General features: G+C 59.3%; 1 protein-coding gene across 1 annotated transcript in view; it reads right to left on the bottom strand.

Annotated features, from left to right (window-relative positions):
* Window positions 1-3,354: 3,354 nt before the first annotated feature.
* Window positions 3,355-17,606, bottom strand: part of RGS3 (regulator of G protein signaling 3) — a 92,223-nt gene continuing 77,971 nt past the window's right edge. Inside the window, exons 11-16 of the mRNA XM_045296541.1 lie at window positions 16,876-17,598; window positions 9,570-9,637; window positions 6,222-6,323; window positions 5,827-5,888; window positions 5,175-5,341; window positions 3,355-4,311 (exon numbers count right to left, since the gene is read on the bottom strand). Of these exons, the coding sequence (XP_045152476.1) occupies window positions 4,126-4,311; window positions 5,175-5,341; window positions 5,827-5,888; window positions 6,222-6,323; window positions 9,570-9,637; window positions 16,876-17,598 (1,308 nt within the window). The 3' untranslated portion in view covers window positions 3,355-4,125. The remainder of the gene's footprint in view (window positions 4,312-5,174; window positions 5,342-5,826; window positions 5,889-6,221; window positions 6,324-9,569; window positions 9,638-16,875; window positions 17,599-17,606) is intronic.

Genomic DNA, 17,606 nt, shown 5'->3' with positions numbered 1-17,606 from the left:
GGGCAGTTCTGCTTCGCTCCATAGGGTCCCTGTGAGTCGGAATCGACTCAATGACCATTGGTGTTTTTTAATAAGTGGTTGCCTGGGCAAGAGACCAGCAGGGGCTACTGAGCTGCTCCCACTCCCACCCCAGAGGGCCTGACGCCAGCTGGACAGAATTTAGAATCACCAAGGGGCTCCCAGGCTCTCCTGGCCTGCCTTGGGAGGGAATGAGCTTCCCATTATGAGGGGGATGCAAGCAGATGTTGAAGAAGGGCTCTAAGCACTGGGCAGCTGTGCGAATGAGATGGCCGCTGCCAAGCTGGTGTGCCAAGGAGGGCATAGCTGCCCCGAGCCAGGCCAGGCGATCATACCACCAACATGAGGGACTTCACTTGCCAACAAGGAGCTTGGTGGACCTTGGGGTGAGACCCCCCTCACTGGCAGCAGAGTTGCCTGGCTGCGCCCTCCTCCCCTGCTTCCCTGCCACACCGTAGCTGCCAGCGAAGCCCAAGAACTCGCAGGCCAGCCAACATTGGGCCAGCAGCATGGGGACAGACTGTTTCTGACTTACTCCCCGGAACAGCCCGATTTTGATCTCCAGCAAAATAATTCCTGGAAGGGAAGAAAATTCATGACCTGAGTTTAACGGCCCCCTGGGGGTACAGTCCTGGTCTGAATGACCCCGGGCCAAGAGGGTGCCCACAGCAGCATGTGTTGGGGGAGCCCACCGTCCACGCCAGGCACCGCGCAAAGTGGGTTGCACGCGTGACCTCACTGCGGGGCAGGTGCCAAGAGGCACGACGGTGCATAGATTCGAAAGGGTTTGGGAGATGACGAATCCAAAGATCCATGGCTGGTAAGAAGATGAGCTGGTGCTGAACCCCGAGCGCCTGCCTCCAAAGCATTTACCCTCTAGGGTGTGCCAGTCCCCGCCCCCCCCCCAAGGCCTCGGTCTTCCCCTCTGTGAGATGGGGGGTTATCTGGACTTCCTAACCTCACAGCTCGGAGACCCCCCACATCGACACAGCCTAGGATTATCAGACAGAGACCAGGGAGCCTGCTTCTTCTTGGGGTTACAGGGAGGTAGTATGGTACAGGCGAGGGGCCAGGCAACAAGGTACAGGTGAAGAGCCTGAGGTCCAAGGAAGCAAATGACATCCCAAGGTCCCTCAGGAAGCCCAAGTGGAGCCGAGGGCAAGAAAACCCAGTGTCTTTCCCGTGGGCCATCCAGCTGTGCAGCCAAAGCTGCTTTGAGGCCAAGGGATGCAGGGCTGAGTAATGGAAACCAGGCACTGGGGCTTTCCACCACAGGCATTCCATCTGCCTGACTTAGTTCCTGGACTTGGGTTCCCACGGCAACGTGGGGGTGGGAAGGTGGTGAGCCTGACTCCCACAGAACCTGAAGCAAGAGCGAGGTGGTCTCCTGGTGGGGGCCAGTTGCTCCTCCCCAGAGAGGAAGTCTCAGAAGGCCAGGTTAGACTGAGCCTAGAGGTGCCAGGCACTGGCACTGCCTCTCGGGGTGACAGGCCTGGGTATTCCCCGTCTCTCTGGGCCTCCGTCATCGTCTCCGTGGTGCCCTAGCTCAGAATCAGGGGCTTCATTCAGCAACCCTTTCTCCCCACCTAGAGGGAGGGGACACTCCCCAATGGGAAAGGTCTTCGTGGTTACAAAGCCACATCAAGCGTGACAGCCCCTGCTCACCTGAAGGAATAAATCCCCAGCCCCCGTCCTGAAGGAGCTGGTACTCTGGGCCTGGAGACACAGTGGCCAATCTGCATGGAGCACTGGCTTGGTCCCAGGACAGGCGCTTCCTGTGCCCTGGCTTCCTGGATCTTCACCCCAGCAGTAAGCAGGCAGAAGTAGCCTCCCCATTTTTGCAGGCTCAGAGATGGGCAGTGACTTCCCAAGATAGCAGAGCAGGTCACTAACAGTGGCTGGAGTCAAACCCGAGCCAGCTGGAATCCAGAGCACAGCAGCTTTGGGAGACTGACAAGTCCGCCCCTCCCTCTGGCACGGCTAGGGCAGGGCTACCGAGGAGGAATGGGCTATCAGATGGCTGTCGACTGGCTACTGAAAACACACAGGAGATTCCCTCAAAGTCTCTTCCCAGAGTCACTCCCACAAGGGTATACCCAGGGCAACTATGAGCAGAAGGGAGGGGTGCCATCAACCTTGGGCAGCCGGAGTATTGATCAGACAGGAGCAAGGCCCCAGTATTGATCAGACAGGAGTACTGATCAGACAGGAATGAGGCCCCAGTATTGATCAGATAGGAATATTGATCAGACAGAAGTATTGATCAGACAGGAATGAGGCCCCAGTACTGCTCAGACAGGGATACTGATGAGAGAGGAGTACTGACCAGACAGGAATATTGATCAGACAGGCCCCAGAGCAGAGGGAGCGACAGTAGAGACCTGCTTCCCCACCCACCCAGGGGAGAGCTCACCCCCCAAACCTCCCTGATGGCCTGAGCTCACTTCTGTTCTCACTGTGCAGGGAGGCCAGTGGGGAGAGTAAGCAGATCAGAAGCCAGGATCCCGGGAGCAGGGGCCCAGCCCCACTGGTACCAATCCCATCCAGTTTCATCTAAACCAGCCCCTCGGAGCCAGGGAGCCTGAGAGGTTGTGTATGTGCGAGCCAGCTTGTCTTGGGTCCTGGACCCCCAGGCCAATCCCCTCGAGTCAAGTGGTCCAAGGCCTCCCCCCAAAAGGGACATTAGACCAGGCCTGTCCCACATTGCATCTCCTGAGCACCGAAGAAAAGGCTTCTCTGGGGCCACACAGAGACTCCCTGCCACCCCTACTTCTCATCCCCTGCCCAGCTATCCCTCCCATCTGTCTGCGGCAGCTGGCCCCATCTACCTCCATCAGCCATTCCTGGACGAGCAAGACGTTCCCCTGGAATATCAGGTGGGACAGGGCACAGTGAAGAACTTGCCGAAGGTCACCAAGTCAGTTGGTGACCAAGCTGGGACTCTGTTGTGCAGCTGGTAGAGGTCAGCGATCCAAACCATAGGCTCTCAGCCCCCTCAGGCTTAAGCTGAGCCCCATCTCTGCCCTTTGTTGACCGTGTGGTCTTGCAGCTCATTTTCCCTACCTGTGGCTCACTCTCCTCATCTGTATAATGGGCACCCCTGCTCCAAAGGCCCCAGTGAGGCGGTGATACGAGCAGTGTGCATGGCACAGCACCCGGTCCAGCAGAGGTAGCCACTAACAGATCCATGGTCACCATGGCCTGCAAACAGCTCCAGGAGGGGAGGAGGCCATGACAGGCCAGGAGAAGAGCAGTGGACTGACACCCCACCTTCCAGTCTTCCCAGCCCAGACCCCCTGGAAGGCTCAAGAGCAGGAACACACAGAATGGGCCGAGGACAGGAAGGAACACAGGCCTTTTATTTCCTCCAGAACTTGGCTGCTGTGCAGTCTGGGGTGCTGTGCTCTCCCAGAGCACCCCAGGGCCACGCCACCCAGGTGGCTTTCTGTGTGAGGTCAGACTGCAGCGTCCCTACGGCTTCCGTCAGCCCAGAAGGCCTGGCTGCCCACCCTGGACCAGCAAATTCCCTGAAACTGGAAAACGGTGCCTGCCGGCCTTTTCTGCAAGGTGGTTTTTCACCCGGTGGTTAAAATATTGCACTTGGAAATTAGGAAAACTGCTGAGGCAAGGGTTTCCTATCACAGGACAACGTGCCAAGCATCCAGCTATGGTTTAAATAAATAAAACGCAAGGAGGGGGGCTCTGAGCTGCAAGGCCCGGCAGCGCCCCGGAAGGGCCCCAGAGCCCCGTCCTGGGCCCCCTGTCCCGCCAGCCAGTTCGTTGAAGAACTTGGTCAACTCGAAGTCTCTGTCCGCATCAGGAGCAGCAGCAGCTCCGGATCTGGCTCAGCTGAGTCCCTGACCTGCCAGGGCCCTGGGGGCCCCCTCGTACCGGGGCAACGGGGACCCAATGGGGCCAGCCCTTCTACTTGCTCCAGTGGCCGGGGCCTCTTGGTCCAGGCCTCGCATCCCCATGTCCGTATGTCCAACCGGAGATGAAGCCTCCGGGGATCCTTCTTGCCCCCTCCGTCTCAGCACGGGAGGGAGGCAGGTGGGAAGGGGGGCCCAGCCCTCCTGGTGTGAACGCTGAGCTCTGCCCCGGTGGCCCCTAAAGCGGGGGGCTCATCTTCTTCTGGTTGATGAGGTCCAGGTAGAGGTCAGAGCGCAGGAAGCGTGGGTATGAGTCCTTTTCCATGAGGCCGAAGATGCGCTTCTGCGCCAGGTCGAAGCAGCCCCGTGTGACGCTCTGCAGGTTGGCCTTGGTGTGTTCCCGCGTGTACGAGTCCAGGTTTACCTGTGGGGGCAGACAAGACGGCAACAGGGTCAGGGCTGGTTCCGAGCGGGGGCCTCCAGATCCCAGCCTGGTCACTTGCTGCAGGGGTGGCAGGCTCTATGGGGCCCGCAAACACCTCCTCCAGGGTCAGGCTGCCTGGATCCAAACCCCAGCACTGCCACACCTGCAGCAAATGCTGACATTCTCTAGGCCACAGGTTGCTCCACCTTCGGAATTGGAAGGATTGGAAGCACATTCCTGGGGCGAGAAGGTGAAACAGGACCCCGCGCAGGAGGCCCTTCGCACACCGTGGGCACAGGCGCCCGCTCTTGTGGTACAGACTGCACAGCAACCTACTTCGTGGTGAGGACTAAGTTTAAGGACATACGGGGGTTACCATGTCCTTGGCACATCGAGCTGACCCTATAGGGCAGCAAAGAACAGCCCTGTGGGTTTCCAAAGACGGACACTTTGACAGAAGCAGAAAGTCTCGTATTTCTCTCACAGAGTGAGAACTGGGCCGGAACCGCCGACCTCGTGGTGAGCAGCCGAACCTGCCATCCACGGTGCCACTAAAGCCCTCTTTTGCGGCACAGTGCTGCTGATAGGTCTTGTCCAGGTGGTTTCGACACACAGCCGGACCCTCTGGCAGTCCACAGCTTGTGACCCACTTCATTAAGAGTAGGATTCTGTTCTTGCCTGGCCCCTGCCCGTTCTCTGTCCACACTGGGTACGTGATTTCCAAGCCTTACGCTGGCCTCTCCCCGGCTTGAGTTTCTGGCTACCTCCTTGAGGCTGCCAACCCCGCCTCCTTCCCCTGCCCGCCCCCACGACCATGGGCCCAGGGGGCTTGGCGGAACCGAGGGCTGAATCTGGGGTCCTACCTCCTTGCACGCCTGGATGGCAATGAACTCGGCAAAGATCTTCTTGGCTTTGGCTGCCATCTTGGACTGTGACTTGACTTTCTTGAAGTCCTCACAGGCCAACCAGAACTCCAGGTTCTCCTCGCTAAACTCCGTGCGAAGGAAGCTCTGGAACACAGCGAGCCCGTCTGCAAAGAGAAGGCCAGGCCCAGGATGAGGGAGGCGCTAGAGAGCTGGGAACCCGGGGATGTGGTCCTAGCCCTGCGACTGTCTCTGCGGGTGGACCCTGGGCAGGTCACCTCTCCCAGATCTAGGCCTCCCATCTCCTCATCTGCAAGGCGGGGGCCACCAGACCCTTTCTCCAGGATCAAACGGGATCGTGCCCAGGAGGTGGCTGGTTCGTTTTACCCAGTGCAGGCCCTTGGTACACAGAAGTGTTTACTCTCACTCTGGAACTGAGTCTGTTCCCAGTGGCCTCTGGCCAGGGATGCCAGCTCCTGCGGACAGGGCGGCGCTGGCAGAAGCCAGCTCCAAGGCCAGACCAAGGACCTCGGCCTAGGCCCAGCCTCCTGCACAGCAGGGACAGCCAAGGAAAAGGAGGACCAGGCACTTTCTGGGGTCCGCGGAGGCAGAGGGAGGGGAGAGGAAGGGAATGGCCGCTGGCCCCACTTACATTTGTGAAGCAGCAGTTTCTCCAAGGACTCCCCCCACTTGAGGGCTTCCTCGGAAGTGGGCCTGTGGGCACAAAGAGGGGCACATGGGGGCGCGGTGAGGGCGGCAGGCTGGGGCAGGGCACCCTTTGCCAGCCCCTGGGAATACAGGAGGGAGGCAGCTGCCCGGCACCAACATCTTAGCCCACCCTTTCCTGGGACCAGCCCCATCCTGGCCCCACTCCCTCCCACCCTGGCCTCTCAGGCAGGCAGGGTTGCACCAGGCGCCCCTCTGAGATCCCATCTACCCACAGCTGGGCCAAGCCAACAAATGCCCCCTTCGCCTCACCCCTGTGCTGGCGCCCACCCCCCTCCCGGAGGTCCAGGAGGGGCCCTGGGGGTGGCGGGGTGGACCTACTTGAAAGACTTCATCACTTTGTCTGTCTTGCCCGCTGGCTGGGCACCGGGGGACTCGTTCCGCCGCCTGAAGATGCCCAGCTTGTTCTTCACGTCCTTGGCTCTGGGGGCCGAAGCAGAGGGGGACGGGTCGGTGAGACGCACGCGGGCCCTGCACACGCCGGGGTGGGGTGGGGGTGGGGGGGCTGGAGCACCTACTCCTTCATCGTGTGTCTCCTTTGGAGGTTTCCGTTGCGAGTGAGGTACATGCCTCGGAGCATTGCCGTGGGGGGGCCCAGCACCTCGGGGTCCCAGAGCAGTCTGCAGCCCCCCACCCCGCGTCCCAGCTATGCGCGCGGCGCAGCAGTCCGCGCGGTGCGGGTAGCAGCGGCCAGGGCACGCGTTGGCTCGCTCGGCTCGCCGGCTCCCGGGCTCCTGCTCGCTGGGCACCCGCGGAGGAGTGCGCTCGCGGGGCGGGCCCCGCAGGGCCGGACTCAGACCGCCGGAGCCAGGAAATGGGAGGGACCCAAGCGGGAGGGGAAAAAAATACCCTCGCTGGCCAACCCGAGAGGCCCGGCGTCCGCGAAGGGCATGTGTCTGCCAGGGGCAGCCCCCGGCAGGCCGGTGGGCAGGAAGCCAGATCCAGTTATTTGTGACCGGCCTCCCGTTACCATGGCGGCGCCCGGGGAAGGAGGAGAAAGCCAGTCAGCAAATTGCTGGGAGGGCCGGAGGGTAGGCCCTGCCCATCAGGGTGGCAGGCCGGGCTATTTTTAACCAGGAACCATTTTTAGTCTGACCGCCCCCTTTCCAGAGGCAGCTTGTTTCTGTGCAAAGCTCGTGGAAAGGAAAGGGTTAAGGGCTCCCTGACACTCCCCCCCTCTTGATCCCTAGACCACCTCCCAGGCTGAGTCACTGGCAGTGGACACGGGCTGCCCTCCGGTGGATTGTGACTCACAGGGAACTCATAGGGCAGGGCAGAACTGCCCCTTTGGGTCTCAGAGCAGAACACCTCATCTTTCCCACCGGGGGAATGGAACTGCTGACCTCCTGGTTATCAGCCGAGCATGTAACCTAACCTGCTGGGCTGGACCCCTGCATGTAACCTAACCTAGGGGTCCCTTGGGCACATGCGGTGACCCAAAAGTCTAAGGGCCAGTTTAAGCCTCATTCACATAAGCCATATAAACGCCACAAATTTGCACAAACACCAATTGAAAGTTTAATTACTTAAAACGCTTATTTTTGGCTTTCTCGGTTTTTGGTGTGTGCATATGGTTTTTAAATATAATCTTAGTGATTTTAAACTTTGGGTTCCGGTTCCTCTGATTGAAGATGGTAAACGCTGACAGAGAGCCAAAAAAAACCCTTTACATTTCCAATCAGATCAGTTGTGGTCTGATCAAAATCACAACACTAAGCAAACCGTGAAACAAATTTAAATCATTCAACTTTCCCAATGTTTTTTAAGCCTGCCCCACTGTTGCTTCCAGGGTCATGAAGCTTGAAGCACTGAGCACTAAAACAGCTGCGGTCACCATGTGAAATGAAGGGAAAGTGGGACAGGTTGGTGTGGAAGGGCTAGAACCTCTGGAGCCAGACAGCTGTGGGCTCAAGTCCCTGCCCCAGCCGACAGTTACCGGCAAGCCAAGGGTCACTTGTCAATTAAGTGACCCAACTGCTCTGAACGTCAGGCTCGCCTCGGGAGCCCTCCAGGTGAGGGCCAACGTCCTCAGGAACAAGGTGCACTTTCTAGGGAAGACAAGGGCATACAAGCCTGGGTGGGCCACGAGAGGTGGTTCAGAAGGTGCCCCAGCAGGTGCTCTGTGCTGAGTCCCTTCCTAGGGCCCATAGTGAGGACGGAGCATCCCAGGGCGGGGTGGGAAGGGGGCTGGCTCTCTGTGGCTGGAGAAAGCAGAGCCTTCTGGGCAGCCAAGCCTTTCTTCCAGGTCAACCAGCCACTTAGCAGAGCTGAGGGGGTCCTGGGAGGGTCATGCCCCCCGTGAGCAACCTTCCGAAGGGTAAGCAAAGGTAGAAGCGCCGTCAGAAGGGGAGGCTAAGGGCCTCTGGGAGAGTGGGCTTTGCCACTACTTGGCAAGGGTGCTGTGGGAAGTGGAGACTCAGTGTCCAACTTAAAAATAACAGGCCCCGGAGGCTGCAGGCCAGGCTTCAGATCCTAGCTCCCAGAACCTTGGACAAGCAAGTCAGTTCACTCGCTGATAAGTCAAGGATGGTAATGATGCCTAATCGCTACGCTTGGGGGAAAGACAAAATGATACGGCATTCGCAATGCGCATGGGAGCAGAGCCCATCACAAGCAGCACGGGTTCCTATTTGTATCAGGACCACAGATTCCAAGAGTCCTCGACTGAGCCCTTCAGAATGTGAGCTGAGGCATCCCCAAAGGGGGCTAGTGGTGATGGGCACGTCATTTGTGCGTGCAGCTGGCCCTCAGCACCCCCGGGATGCCTGCTCTCTGCTGCCAGGCTTGGCTCCACCCCCGGGAACCCTCTCCCACCCAGCAGCTCCGGCCGGCCTTGCGTAGAGCCTCCCCGCTCCGACCAGAGGTTAAATAAGGGCAGTTGGTGCAGAGGGCTATTTTTATTTATGCCCTTGCCTTCCCTAGAAAGTGCAGCTTGTTCTTGGCTAGAGAGTGGGAGACGCCTCCAGTTGATGCAAAGCGGCATGGGGTGAGAAAGGGCTTCTCGGGCAGTGGCCCTGGCCCAGGTCAAAGCTACCCCAAAACTAAGGAAGAGGGCCACCTGAGGCATCTGGGGGAAAGCTCTTGTTTTCCACCCCACCCCACCCCCACCCCCAAGCAGGCCCAGAGTGAATATGTCCATGGGCACGGCAGAACCTCAAGAGGAGGGGGATCTCCCCCTGGGAGCCACAGTGTGCGGGCCACTCTCCCGCGCGTGAACTTGCTCCAAGAACAGGAGAACCCCTTCGAACACAGGGTACACGCCTAGTTCCCGGACACCTCCTACCACCTGAAAGTGAAAGGGCGCCCAGCCAGGAAAGCATAGGCTCCTCTGGCTTGGTCTGCATCGCCCCCTCGTGGTGGCGTCCAACACCGTCAGCACTCAAGCCTGAAGGGGACAGGACTCCCTGAAGTTAGGTCAGCCCTCTCTCAGGTCACAGAGGGAGTGGAGGGCAACCTGCCCGAGGCCTCTGGTTGGTTCGAGAGCCTCACGCTCTGTGAATATGAAGGACGGACCTGGACACTCAGCCCCTGGGGCCACCGCTAAGCCCCTTGACCCTGTTCACTGGGTGTCTGAGGCTGTGGCAGGACTGGGCACAGCCCCTTCTACCCAGCCTGAGGGCAGCGGAAGAAGAAGGGGGACCTGAGGGCCATGGATCTTCCCAAACGTACAGGTTTTTGCTCTTTTTCTTCTGCGAGACTTCATCATCGTCACCAACGGCGGCGTCAGCCCCGCTCATCTGCAGAGAGAAGACGGAGACACAGTACAGCCTAAGGCTCCGGAGGCCACTGCCCAGGCAAGGGACCACTCAGGAGCCCAACAGTTCCGGCAGCCAGCCCTCCTCCTCCCAAAGCTCCCACCCTTGCCTAACGGGGGGGGGGGGGGGGAAGCGCTGCTGGGAACAGCCAATGTGTTGGCACTGCCTCCGGCAACGGGGTCCCCTCCGGATGCCTGTAGGTCTGGCCTGGTGGGGAGTCTCCAGGGGGACAGAACTGATGGGGAAGGCATTGTCCCAGGCAGTGCAGTAGGCTGGAGACCAGACCTCCGGTGGGGTAACCACTCCTCACTGAGCTTCTAAGACCCCTCACTCACCTATCAGGAGCTCAAGGAGTGTTTATCCCATGGGTGCATGAATCTATGGTCAGGAGGCTGACCCAGGAAATGAGTGTGATGGTTAAGGTTGGGTCCACCTGGCCAGGCCACGATCCTCAGTGGTTTATTGGTTATGATATAATTATCCTCCATTGTGTGCTCCTCAGTGAGCAGCTCGTCAGTTAAAGTGGGGGAGGGCACTTTGGGGCTACCACCTGCATCCGATATATATGGATGTCTGGCAAAACTAACCACAAAATCAACAGTTCAAAGCCACCAGCTGCTCTGTGGGAGAAAGAGGAGACTATCTACTCTGGTGAAGAGTTAGTCTCAGAAACCCACAGGGGAAGTTCTACCCTGTCCTTTAGGGTCACTAGGAGTCTGAATCGATTTGATGGCAGTGAGGAGTCTGGCAAAGTGGGCTCACACACACTGTCTCTCTCTCTTCCATCCTGCATCCTATTTGCAACCCTCTGACCCCTGGTTCTTGAGGTGTGAGCCAGCATCCTCACAGCCGACCTACTGATTTGGGGTTTGTCAGCCCCTGCAGCCACCTAAATCAGGAGAAGCCTCCCGTCTGACACCGGGCCCACAGATTTGGGACTTGCCAACCTCCACAACACAACTTCACAAGGCATTTATTAAAAATAGCTCTCTATATTTCTATGGAAGGGTGCTTCAGGATTTCGTAGAATAATAAAATGAAAAGAGAAGGGATTTTTTTCCATGAGCTTATTTTTCCAATAAGCCCCTGCGTATTATCACTAGTTTTGCTTTTCTAGAGGACCCAGGAGGAAGCCTTGGCAGTGCAGTGGCTTGAGCAGTGAGCCACAAACCAAAACGTTGGCAGTTCAAACCCACCAGCTGCTTTGTGGGGAGATGTTGCTGTTTGTTTCCATAAAAGATTTACAGCTATGGATACCCAGTGGGGCAGTTCTGCTTTGTCCTGCAGGGTTGCTAGGAGTTAGGAGCAACTCCAAGGCCATGGGTACGTGTGGTTTTAGCTAACTCAGCCTAGGCTAATGAACGAGGTCTCACTGCTGAACCCCAGGGCCCAGACCCTGGCTCCATCACTCCCTGCTGCATTGCAGCTCAAAGACTCCACCCACCCCACCCCACACCCATCTCCTCCTCCTGGCCTGTGCAGTACCCCCTTGCTGGGACGTCCTCTCTCCTCTTCCTCTCTGTCCCTGCCTCTGTCCTTGCCTTCAGACCACTCCAAACTCCCCCCCCCACCCACCCATTTGCTTCGCCCTGCCTGTATGTTTTCACTCCTCCAGGGGATACCCAGGACCCAGAAGTGCCAGCCTGGCACCCAGCCCAAAATATGCTCCCAGTCAGCAGAGGAGCAAGAGCCCAGAGTGGGACAGCAGGTCGCCAAATGTGGACCCCAGCCCTGATTCTTCATGGGACCTACCTGGGGCTCCCTTCCCTCTTCTATAAAGCAGATGAGATGGGTTAAGCTTTAAAAACTCCATTCTTAAATCCAGAGATGGGCGGGTGGCCTTATTCTAGGGACAGCCAGCAGGAGTAACAACCAGACTCACTGGGGCAGCCTCTCTTACACCATGAGAGGATGGAAAGATGCATGGATGGATGGATGGATGGATGGATGGATGGATGGATGGATGGATGGATAACTGGGTGAATTTTCACTTCACATATGGATTTCGTACTATGGTCCAGAACTGGCAGTATCCCAAAGTGGTTGTCAGGTGCCGTCAGGTCAATTTCTTGGCTCGTAGTGACACCCAAAGGGTTTTCTAGGCTGTAGTCTTTATGGGAGCAAATCACCTGGCCTTTCTCCAGGAAGAGGTAGGGGGAGTGGGGAGAGTTCAAAGCACCAACTGTTTGGTTCTGGGCCCCACCCGTAGCCATTGTGCCACGGGGATCCTCCCTCTGCAGAAGCTATCTCATCAGCCCTCACGGTAAAGCCACAGTGAATCGGCTCTGGCTCCGGCTGGTCTGTCTGACACCAGCACACACACGTTTCTCCACCAGAGGATGCTGCTCCTCCGGAAACCGTTTACAGGTTTCAGTGAGACTCCAGGGAAATGCCACCTCCTTCCGGGCCCGAGTAAACACCCGCCTGCATACGTGCACACCCTCATACAGTGGGTGACTACCGGGCGAATGTCTGGAGCCAAGCCTGGGGATGGAGCCGTCCGTCCCCACGGGCTTTGGACACCTTTCTGCCTCAATTCCTTAGCTGAGTCCCCACGTGGTGGCAGCCACCCACAGGGGGCTGTTGCAAGACTTCCCAGAAAGCAGCCTGCCCCCCTCCCCGACAGAGAGGCACAAGGTCCTGGCCCACATGGCACCCTCTGTACCCAAAGGCTGCCAGTGCTCCCAGCCTGGTGAGTGGCCCTGCTGTTCACCCGACGACACACACAGGCTGTGGTCACACTGGGCAGGGCCCGGAGGCCCCACCCGTGGGAACGGGTCCTCGGGCGCTGGGCTTCCTCCCATTCTAACCTCAGCTTCCGTACTTTATCGAATCCACACAATGGGCCGGGGGACCTTCCCACCCTGCCCGCCACCCCACACCCCCTCCCCGCCTCTGTGCACCACTGGGAAATGGGCTCTTCCTTCCACTGGGAGGGGTTCATCTTCGCGGACCCTGGCAGCTCCAAGCCTGGGGATGGGCCCTGCAGGTACCCAAGGTTGTTTGCTCCCAGGGCCCAGCCGAGAAGAAACCAAAGGCAGGGCTCTGATTCCCAGCCCTAGGTGGCCACTCCCCAGCTCCCCAGAGTGGCCCTCAAGTCTCCCCCACCTGAACCTTTAGGGGGTGGGGGTGTCTAACACCAAGAAGCACCTTTGTGCCCATCTGCTCGCTGCTGTCTCTCCAAGTGACCGTGCCCTGTTGAAGGGCAAGTGAAACCAACACAGCTCCACCCAACCCTTCCTTCCCCCACCTCCAAGGGGTCCCCAAGTCTTTCCTGGCCTTGCTGAGCCGGCTCCAGGGCTTGGTGCAGCCAAACTATCGGCTAACTGGCCAAGCCAAGTTGCCTCCCCTCTCTGCCAGTCTCTGCTGGCCATCCAGTGGATTCCAGCTCCTAGCCGCCCACCCGCCCTGCAGGACGGAATGGACCCGCCCCACAGCGAGGCCAGAGCTATAACCTCCAGCAGAGCAGATTCATCGCCAGGTCTCTGTCTCCGCGGAGCGGAGCCGCTGGTGAGTTCACACCGCCAACCTGTCCTTCAGCAGCTAGAGCTGAGCCTTTCACCAGGATACCTCCAGCGCTCCTCACCCCACCTGAGCTTCTTCATTTGGAAAGCAAGGCTAATCCTTAAACCTGCTGGCAGGGCTATGGGGACGCGTGAGTTGTTAGCTCCTGTGACAAGATGAGCACCTGGGCCCGGCATGGAGGAGTGCTCAGGAGCTGTGAGCGCGTGTGGTTACTGTGCAACTCTCTGTGAGGTTGTCCGTTCAAGCCCACCAGCAGCTCTGAGGCAGAAAGATGAGGCTGTCTGTTCCCATAACTATGTACATCCAACCTCGGGAACCCTAAGCAGTTCCACATCGGGTGTGACTGCTGTTTACTGAGCATGCCCTCTGTGCCAGGCAGGGTGCTGATGCCTTTCCATTTGCAGTCTCTCCTTTCATCCTCACAGCGGCTCTGAGACCTCCCTGCTGTGATTGGCCCTGTGCACCGCTGAGGAAGCAGAGGCCCTGCATCTGCTGTTAGCATGCCGGGGCTCTCAGAGGAGTTCAGCCCTGGTGTCACAGCCCATGCCCCGATGGTCAACCCTGACCTGACCCTGACCGAGGATTCCTTCTGTGCACTGTGCCCAAGCCCAGCCCGGCAGCCCCATGGAGCCCAAGGGTCTGAAACCCTGGGTCTGAACTCCTCGCTGTCCCATTACACTCGGGCACCCGTCAGTCTTTAGGGCTCGTCTGACCTCCAGCATAGCTGGGCAGGCCCCGGGCAGCAGGTCTGGCACCCTGAGCTGACAGCCCTGGGCCGAGCCCGCCCTTTGCAGGGGGAGGTGGGGACAGAAGCCCAGCCAGCAAGGAGCTACAGCCAATGGCCTCCTCATGGTCAGAGACTGACCAGGGACCCTGGGCCAAGTGAGGCCAAGCTGAGGAAGTCAGTGGCAGCAGCCTCCTGGGCTCAGCTTCTCTGTATGCCCCCCTCCCCCCAGCTTTTTCTGCACCCCTCCCCCCTCTGCCTGGAAAAGGGCAGGGGTGGGCCCTGGTGGTCTTGGGAGTAGACAGCAAGGTGGACCCCTCACTCAGCACTGGAAGCCAGCCTCTCGTTGGGTGAAACACAAACTCTCTGCCATCCAGTCAGTGCCAACTCATAGTGACCCCATAAGACGGGGGTAAAACTGCCATCCATGGCCTCTGCTGTGGCTGGAAGCGATTATGGCTGGGTCTGCCCACCTGTGGGGCAAGAACAAGGCCGACCTTGCAGCCGTGGTGCGAGAGCTGGAGGTACCCTGTGGATGCTGTCGCCGCTTTGCTTCTCTTGCCTCTACCATCCTCCTCCTTTCCCTCCAAGACGTGATTACCACGCGCGCGCGGAGCCCCCACTGGGCGCCGAGTACCAAGCACTGCCCCAAAACACCGAATCTGCCTCCAGCTAAAGTCATCTAGCCAGCAGCCCCGTGTAGGAGGTCCTGTGACCATACCCAGTGAGGGAACGGAGGCTTAACGTGGGGACAGGAGCTTGTCTAAAGCCCCCCATCAGTGAGGGATGGAGTAGGCCAGGGTGCCCCCCCTAGACTTGGGTGGCTGTGGGTATAAGTGACAATGGAGGCCTTGGGACTGTGGAGCGGAAACCACAGGAAAGGTGGTTACCTCGGGGCGGGCAGGCTCTGAGGTCCCTGTAGCTGCATCTCGGGAGGTCAGTGGGGGAAGCCACAGAGCAGGAGAGGTCAGGGTGTGAGGAGCTGTAGGTGGCTGGGGGGCCCTAGGGGAAAACACAGTGGCACTCTAAAGAGGGAGCTGAGACCGGAGGGAATTGAGACCGGAGTGGGCTGCGCCAGGTCTGTTGGACTCCTGGGTAGAAGCATCTGTCCCCAGACAGCTGCTGAGATTAACGAAGCTGACAATGAGACGTGGGTCCTTGGGCCCTGTGTGTGTCATCTGTGTACCAGATATTTGTTCATCTATATCCCTGTAACAGATCCGGGGTGGGGTGGGGGCTTGACTGGGGACACTCGGACTCAGGACCGGGAGGCTCAACTCAAGTGGCTGACCCTTGGGCCTCACTCACTCTCCAGGCCGAGTGGCCAGGCCTGGCCTGAGGGAGCCTGAGGTCTCAAGCCCACGAGGGCAGGGTCCTGGGCTCTCTCCTGCAGCTGCCACATCCGTGAATGGCAGCAATGTCCAGACTGAAGGGCACATCAGGGCCCCTGGAGGGGTCTGGGCACCACCTAGAAACTCAGGCCCTAGAAGCCTAGCACTGAAACCTAGACTTCAGAGCACACGGACATGTGAAGGCCACTGGGAAGTTCGGGGACAGTCCTAGTCCCTGGTCCCTAGTCCCTATTGCAGGTCCTTCTCTGGGGGAATGCAGGCTGCCCTTCCAGCCTGACCAGGAGGTTTCCTCCTGAGTGCCCAGTCAGGCTTACTGCTGGTGCCAAGAAGCTAAGAAGGACCAGGACCTAGGAAAGATTTCTGGAATCCACTAGTGATGTCTGCAGGGGTTTGGGGCGAGGCCTGGCAGCATGGGTGCCATGTCCCTGTCCTGTAGCAGCGCCTTGCTCTAAGCAGACTGGCCTCCTTCACAGAATGTCGGCCTGGCCGTTCAACCTCCAAGGTCAAAGCATGGAAGCTTCTTCTCCGGTCACCTCAGCTGATAGCCCCAGGGATGCTCCTCACCGAGCTGCAAGATCTCTGGGGGTCAGCCGCTCCCCTCAGGCACTGGCACCCCCTCCACCCACCTTCTCACCACACTTGTCCACCTAGGCTTTACACTGACAGCCAGCTCTTTGAGACGAGCAGTGGGAACCAGCACTCTCATAGGCCAGTCTCGGACGCCCCCAGACCCCACGAGGTTTTGATTCATCCTCGACCGACCGCCTGATGCGTTCGTGCCATTCACGCCCACTGCTCGGAGAAGGCTCAGAGGTGCTGCGTGACTCACCCAAGGCCACACGGTAGACGGGGAACAGAGCCTGGACTCAGGCTGGCCGGTGGGCTTGCAGGCATTCTGACACGTGGCCACAGCCCCCGCTGTGGTACAGAGGCAGAGCCCCGCACACGGGACAACAACCAATACTTACTCATCTACGGACAAATATTTGCCAAGGGCACTCCCGGCCTGGAGCCAGGTTCTAATTCCGGCTGAGTCATAGTGTACACCTGTGTAGCCTGGGGCCAGCTAGCTGATGGCACCAGTGCCTCGGTCTCCTCCTCTGTACCAGGGGGCTGATAGCAGTCTCTGCTCCACGTGAGCAGGACGGGGCGAGAGTAAACTGTTCAGAACAGAGCCAGCACAGCGTCAAACTGTGCACCGCCCCCGCGATGTGGCGCGGAGGCTGATGCTGGCTGATGGGCTACACTCTGTAGGAGGGAGCTTCAAAAGGTTCACGGGAAAACCCCATCACCTTCCAATGCCCTTTTCCCACACACTTTTTGAAGACCCCCTCACATTTCCCCCAGCTACTGCCTCAAACCTGTTAGATCCAAACATCCAAGGTCCTGGGCTGGACCACTAGGGGTGGGGCGACTCCCTGTGGGCGTGGCAAAGAAGCTATAGGGGCGGGGCGTGCGGAGCCACAAAGGCATGGGTTCAGGGTCCTGCAAGCCTCAGTTTCACTGTCGAGTGGGGAGAAGGCTCTGCAAGAGCCTAGAGGAGAGCAGAGGTAGGGCCGGGGGGGCCTCTGTTTCCTCGAAGGCCCAGCTCTGCCCACCCACCCCTTCCAGCCTCTTACCTTCCTGTGCCCGGTGAAGAAGAGGGACAGGTGGTGCATGGAGCCGCCGTTGCGGCCCAGCTCCTTTTTGAAGGTGCGCGGTGACTGCACGCTCCAGGTGGGCGTGGCGCCCTCGCCATCCGAGCAGTGCAAGGTGGTGTCGGAGGCGAAGCAGGGCCCGCGGGACTCCTGCAGCAGGCTCCCCTCGCTGTGCGTCCGGCGCCGCAGCGAGTTCTGCACGCGCAGCGAGAAGCCGCCCTCCGCGCCCTGGCCCGCCTCAATCATGCTGCTGCGCTTGCCCTCGCTGCGCGCGCCACCGTAGCTGTCATCACTCGTGTCCTCGTCCTCCTCCTCCTCCCCCTCGTCCCCTTCATCCCCTTCCACGGCCTCCTCCTCTCCAGAGCTTCCCCGCTCGGCTCCTGCCTCCTGGCTGTAGGCACTGTCCAGCCGGACCTCAGGGATCACGAAGGCAGGCCTGGAAGCCCCAGGCGGATCCCCAGTGGCTGCTGGTCCCCCAGAGCCTGTGCTCTGGGCGGCGAGGGCTTCGGCTGCCACGAAGGCCTGGCTGGGAGGCGGGTCTTGGCAAGGGGTAAGGTCCTGGGCAGGGGTGTCTGAGCTCGAAGGGAGGTCTTGGCTGAGCTGAGGGTCTTGGCTGCGAGAGGTTTCTTGGCTAGTGGGAAGGTCCTGGCAGAGGGAGGGGTCTTGGCCTGGAGGGAGAGCTGGGCATGGTGGGGAGTCCTTGCTTGGTGGAA

This window comes from Echinops telfairi, unplaced genomic scaffold (genome assembly GCF_000313985.2).
Source record: "Echinops telfairi isolate 266 unplaced genomic scaffold, ASM31398v2 ScPeMD7_7410;HRSCAF=8448, whole genome shotgun sequence".
Classification (NCBI taxonomy): Eukaryota; Metazoa; Chordata; class Mammalia; order Afrosoricida; family Tenrecidae; genus Echinops; species Echinops telfairi.
Note: the sequence above shows the minus strand (reverse complement) of the source record. Positions and strands in the feature narration are given on the sequence as shown.